At 49.1% G+C, this 5,000-nt stretch overlaps 1 protein-coding gene across 1 annotated transcript in view; it reads right to left on the reverse strand.

Moving 5' to 3' along the window:
- Positions 1–1,483: 1,483 nt before the first annotated feature.
- The window catches only part of LOC125026605 (protein sax-3-like), a 22,174-nt gene continuing 18,657 nt past the window's right edge, over positions 1,484–5,000 (reverse strand). Inside the window, exons 3-4 of the mRNA XM_047615166.1 lie at positions 4,025–5,000; positions 1,484–3,896 (exon numbers count right to left, since the gene is read on the reverse strand). The exon at positions 4,025–5,000 is cut by the window's right edge and continues 554 nt beyond it. Coding sequence (XP_047471122.1) covers positions 2,815–3,896; positions 4,025–5,000 — 2,058 coding nt within the window. The 3' untranslated portion in view covers positions 1,484–2,814. The remainder of the gene's footprint in view (positions 3,897–4,024) is intronic.

A 5,000-nucleotide genomic window follows, 5' to 3' on the forward strand; every position in this document is an offset into this window, starting at 1 on the left:
GCTATCATCCAAGCCGCATCCAAACAAAAACAAGACACATTATCAACCACAGCGTAAACAACTGAACGACCTGGAGCCACGCCTTGTCCCACCAACGATCCACTCGTTCTCTTGTTCACTCGTTCACTCGTTCGCTCGTTCACTCGTTCACTCGTTCACTCGTTCACTCGTTCATTCGCTGCGCCAGACACGCGCTTACATAGCATCGGGAGGGGGAGAGGGGAGGGGAGGACCGGGGATGGGAAATGGGGGATGGAGGAGGATGGGGGTGAGTAGAGGGGTGGAGGATGGTGGAGGGTGAAGATAAAGGATGGTGGGGGTGTGGATTGGGATGGAGGATAGTTGGGAAGGGGTGGAGGATGGTGTGGGGTGAGGATAAATGTGAAAAGTGGGGATAGGATAGGGGGGGGGGGGAGGTGAAAAGCGAGGGTAGGAGGGGAGAAAAGGGCGAGAGGGATAGAGGATGGGGATGGGGAGGGTCCCTCGGTGCCTCGGGTATGCAAATGAATCGCCGACGAATATGGCCCGAGACACTCTGTGATAAATCCTTCGGGTCTGATGCCACACCCCTGCTGTGTAGGCCGGGGGGTAGGGGTAGGGGGCGATAGGGGAGGGGTGTCCAGAGGCCTACGGATGGAGGTTCTTTTCTTAGGGTTACTTGTCCTGTTTTGTGGGGGTGGTACCAGTAATGGTGGTTGTGAGATGCTAATGAGATTATAAACACCATTACCGTCATCGTCATTGTTGTCATTGTCATCGTAATCTAAAATTCTTAATGTTGATGATGATGATATGATAACAATAACAATAGCAAAAATAAGAAATAAGAAAAAAAAAATAATAACCATGATGATAATACTACTACTATTGTAGATGATGATGATGAAGATGAAGATGAAGATGAAGATGAAGATGGTGGTGATGGTGATGGTGAAGGTGATGATGATGATGATGATGATGATGATGATGATGATGATGATGATGATGATGATGATGATGATGATGATGATGGTGATGATGGTGGTGATGATGATGATGATGGTGATGGTGATGATCACAATAACTATGATGGCGATGATGATAAGAATATTATAATTTACTATAGTCATTATTACCAAATTGATTATAATTGCAGTTCTAGCGATCAAAGTAACAGCTACAAAAACAACAAAACTGCTTATAATGACTCTAATAAGGTGATGGTGACGATAAAGAAATTAAGAATGATGATGATAAAGGTGATAATAATAATAATGATAATAATAATAATACAGTAATAATAATCATTCTAATCAAAATAATAATGGGGATAATAATCATAGTGATGACTGATGCTGGTCACCACAGTAATACGCAAACTCATGCAGTTACGTTACATTCCCCGCATTTTTTTTATTTTTCATACATTATGACGTTCGAAGGGTACATTTAGAAGAGTGAACGAAACCACAACTTTATGCACTTAGTGAAATAAACAACAAAATTAAGTCATAACAGCTTTTTATTATACAAAAATAGATTTCTTACTTACATATATACAATGGTTGACTAGGGAAATAGAACATATTACATTGGTACTATTATTAACAAACAGCCAATTGCACCTTTAATGGGAATTTAGAAACAATTTAATTACTAGACACATTTTGGGCTAACCATCAAACAGTACCAGAGTTAATGCGTAGGACCTACTTCAAGCCAAATCACTGGTTTATCACTACGGCAGTGTTGGGAAACTATGCTATGGTACTTTCACTAAATCTGTGTTGGATCTATGACCACAAGGGTATAGTTACTATGACTATGGCATATTGGAAGGATGCTAGTCTATTACCACTAGCCACAACACGAGTTTACAGTCAAGGTACCGATACGTCACTGAAGCAGAAGGTAATTCTGCTTGGGTGTGGAGTCCTTTTTTTGTTTGACTTCTCGTATGGCCACGTCCTCCCTTCCCGTTCTGACATGCAAATGATGGTAGGAGAACTCGTTGACATCTGGGTGACACGCAATCTTTAGCATTACGGAGGGATGGCGATGCAGTTAATGATTAGAAGATGTCATGCCACTTGTGTCGAGGAAGCCCTGATAACGACAGAGATTCACATCCGGGAGAAGGGAGGAATTGGGGGATTCAGCAACGGTCACTTCTGTAACTGTAAACGTTCTTCCGTTGAGGAACACTTGCAAATTTGATAATATCCCAGAGGATACTTTTCACATTTTCGTCGATCTAATGAATGAGTACCATCACAACGCGTGACAAGACCAGCTGACAGGTATGGGACACCACTAATTCCTGTATAGGTTGCAGAATATTTAAACTTTCCGTACTGGAGACACAAACAGCGTTTAAAAGTCTTCACTGAATTTCTGAATATATATCACTGGTCAGTTTAAGGACGTTTGACATAAAGAAGGTATCACTAAGTTTTGTAATGCTCTTAATAAACGTTAGCATTTATTAAAACTGTACAAAACCTACTGGCATTTACAGCACATTAATAGGAGCACTGTGCAACTAGTAAGCATGTGGTTCAACAACGAATATTCAAGCATCGCTTTCTTGGTTCGAAAACGCTCGTAACCAAATATGTCTTCAATGCAGACGGGACTAACTTTCTACTAATATGTAGGAAGTCGTCACCTATGTGACTGTTACAACCACTCAACAAATATTATATTGTGTTCATCACAGACCTTTTGCACAAAGCATCACTAATTAGACTAATAAGCATCATGATAAAGCTTTGGTAATATAACGAGAGGATGGAGAGTCGTGCGTTAGACGTCCGATCCTCAAGAGTCCCGCCATCAGTGGGTATTGTTGCGCGGAGGATCCGTAGGCTGCTGTGGCCGGGCCTCCACCGGGACCTGGCGGTAGCCACGCGCCTGAAGGGAGTTGAAGGTGAGGAATCTGTCTCTGTTCGTCCCTGGGTTAATCATCTCACACGGCTTATCCATGCTTCCGTCAGAGGCGTGTTCGTATTGGTCCGATCCGCTGCTCTTACTCCCCCCATACATGGCTGTTGTGGGACATACCATCCTGACACCCAGAGGGTCGCTGGTCACGCCCATTGGATCGCCCAGGTCGAAGTTTTGTGGAGGAGGACAGCTCGGCGGGGGCGGGATAATGGCGGCCCAGTTCACCTGCACTCCCGAATCATCGCTGTGATGCTGCCGAGGAGGCCCATGACTCATGCCTGGCGGTGACGGCTCTATCAGCGCTGTTGTGGCATAGGGCTCCGTCATGTCGTTGACTCGCTGGATCTTCGGCTCCGCGTATTCGTTCGCTGGCTGGTCGGGATGGAGGAGCCGCTTCGAGGAGAGACTGGAATCCTTATCGCTATCTGACGGCCGCCACAGCTTCTGTTCTCCGTACATGTTGACTGAATGGTGGGCTGAGTAGAGGGACGGGTCCTGATAGAGGGCAGGGGCGTGAGGCGGGTTAGAGGGCGTTGATTTCCCCCGTAAACGCCTCACGTAAAACAGCGTAATGACAGATAACAACAGCACCACCGGAATCAACAGGTACACCAGCCAAGCCGTTTGTGGCGGAGCGTACAAGACAGAGCCGTCCTCCTCGTCATCTTGGTGGCGCGTCTGGGCGTCAGAGGGGCCAGCATCCATCAGCACAGGAGCGGTGAATGGGCCAGGACCAGCTTCCGTGAGGGCAGCAACACGGACAGTGTACAGTCGACCTGACACGAGGTCGTTAGCCTCCAGCCAAGGGTTGGTCACGGTCTTCGTTGTGTGGGTTCCGTTGTGGCTAAGGGTGACCTGGTAGCCAATGATCTTCCCTCGGGCTTCCTCTGGAGCGAGAGTTGACCACGTGATGAGTACAGAGCCTTCCTCGCGCGTCGACACCCGAACATCTCCAGGAGCTACCAGAGGAACTGTGGAAGAAACATCTAAAGACTTAACCCTCAGAAGTAACTAAAGATTTATGCTTTGCCTAATTACCCAGCAAAGTAAAATTAATATTCAGTAAATGTAAAATAAAAAAACAATGAGAATCACCCACCGTCCTGAGGAGTCTTCAGTGACTGGGAGTTCGACGGCGTGCCTTCAACACTGTGCCAAAAAGGGACGAGGAAGAAGGTGTATTGTGTGTTGGGCTTCAGTTCATGCAGCAGGTGCGAGGAGGACGAGGAACCCAGGACGGTAGCCACTTGGACGGCGCCCGATTCGCTCACAGCATACACCAAGACACCCTCCACTGATTCTTCTGTCGATGTTAGAAACTTCCAGTTGAGGACAATATCACTGGATGAGGTCACTGTGGCGTCGGTGAGCGTGACGGCTGGGCGCGAGAGGCGGCGGCGAACATGACGGACCTCGTCCTCCGTGAGACTCGGGTCGCGGGGAGAGCGGGTCGTGACCGGGTCGGACCAGGGACTCGGGAACGACGCCCCACGCGAGTTGACCGCACGGACCAGGAAAGTGTAGGTGTGGCCAGGCGTCAGCCCGCCCACCACACACGACTCCTGCGAGATGAGGGCGTCTGCCACCCGCCACTCCTCCCAGCCCTGGCGCCAGAACTCCACCGTGTATGTCTGGTCGGAACCTCCGCCCATCTGGGAGTTGGGCAGCCAGCTCAGGTGCACGGCGGTCTGGTTGACGGCCATGAGGCGCGGCTTAGACGGCGGCGCCGGCAGAAGGAACGGCGCCCCGTCTTGGGCGCCGTCCTCCACCCGCAGGACTGCCGCCTGCTCCACTCTGCCGGTGTCCGCGCTGATGTGGCAGCTGTAGATGCCGGCGTCGTCGGCCCGGACGTCTTTTAGGATGAGGGCGCCATTGGCTGGAAGGGACACCCTGCCGCTGTTTCCACCTTCTGAAAGCTGTCTTGCTGGCAAATGAACCGCTGGACGATACCACCAGGAAATAGCAGGAGGGGCAGCCTCACTCACAGCTTCACAGGGGAAAGTGGCCACACTACCTGGGGATACTGTAAGATCCTGAGGTCCTACGCCTATCACAGGAGGGGGATACGCCGCCAC

Source organism: Penaeus chinensis, chromosome 6 (assembly GCF_019202785.1).
Source record: "Penaeus chinensis breed Huanghai No. 1 chromosome 6, ASM1920278v2, whole genome shotgun sequence".
NCBI lineage: Eukaryota > Metazoa > Arthropoda > Malacostraca > Decapoda > Penaeidae > Penaeus > Penaeus chinensis.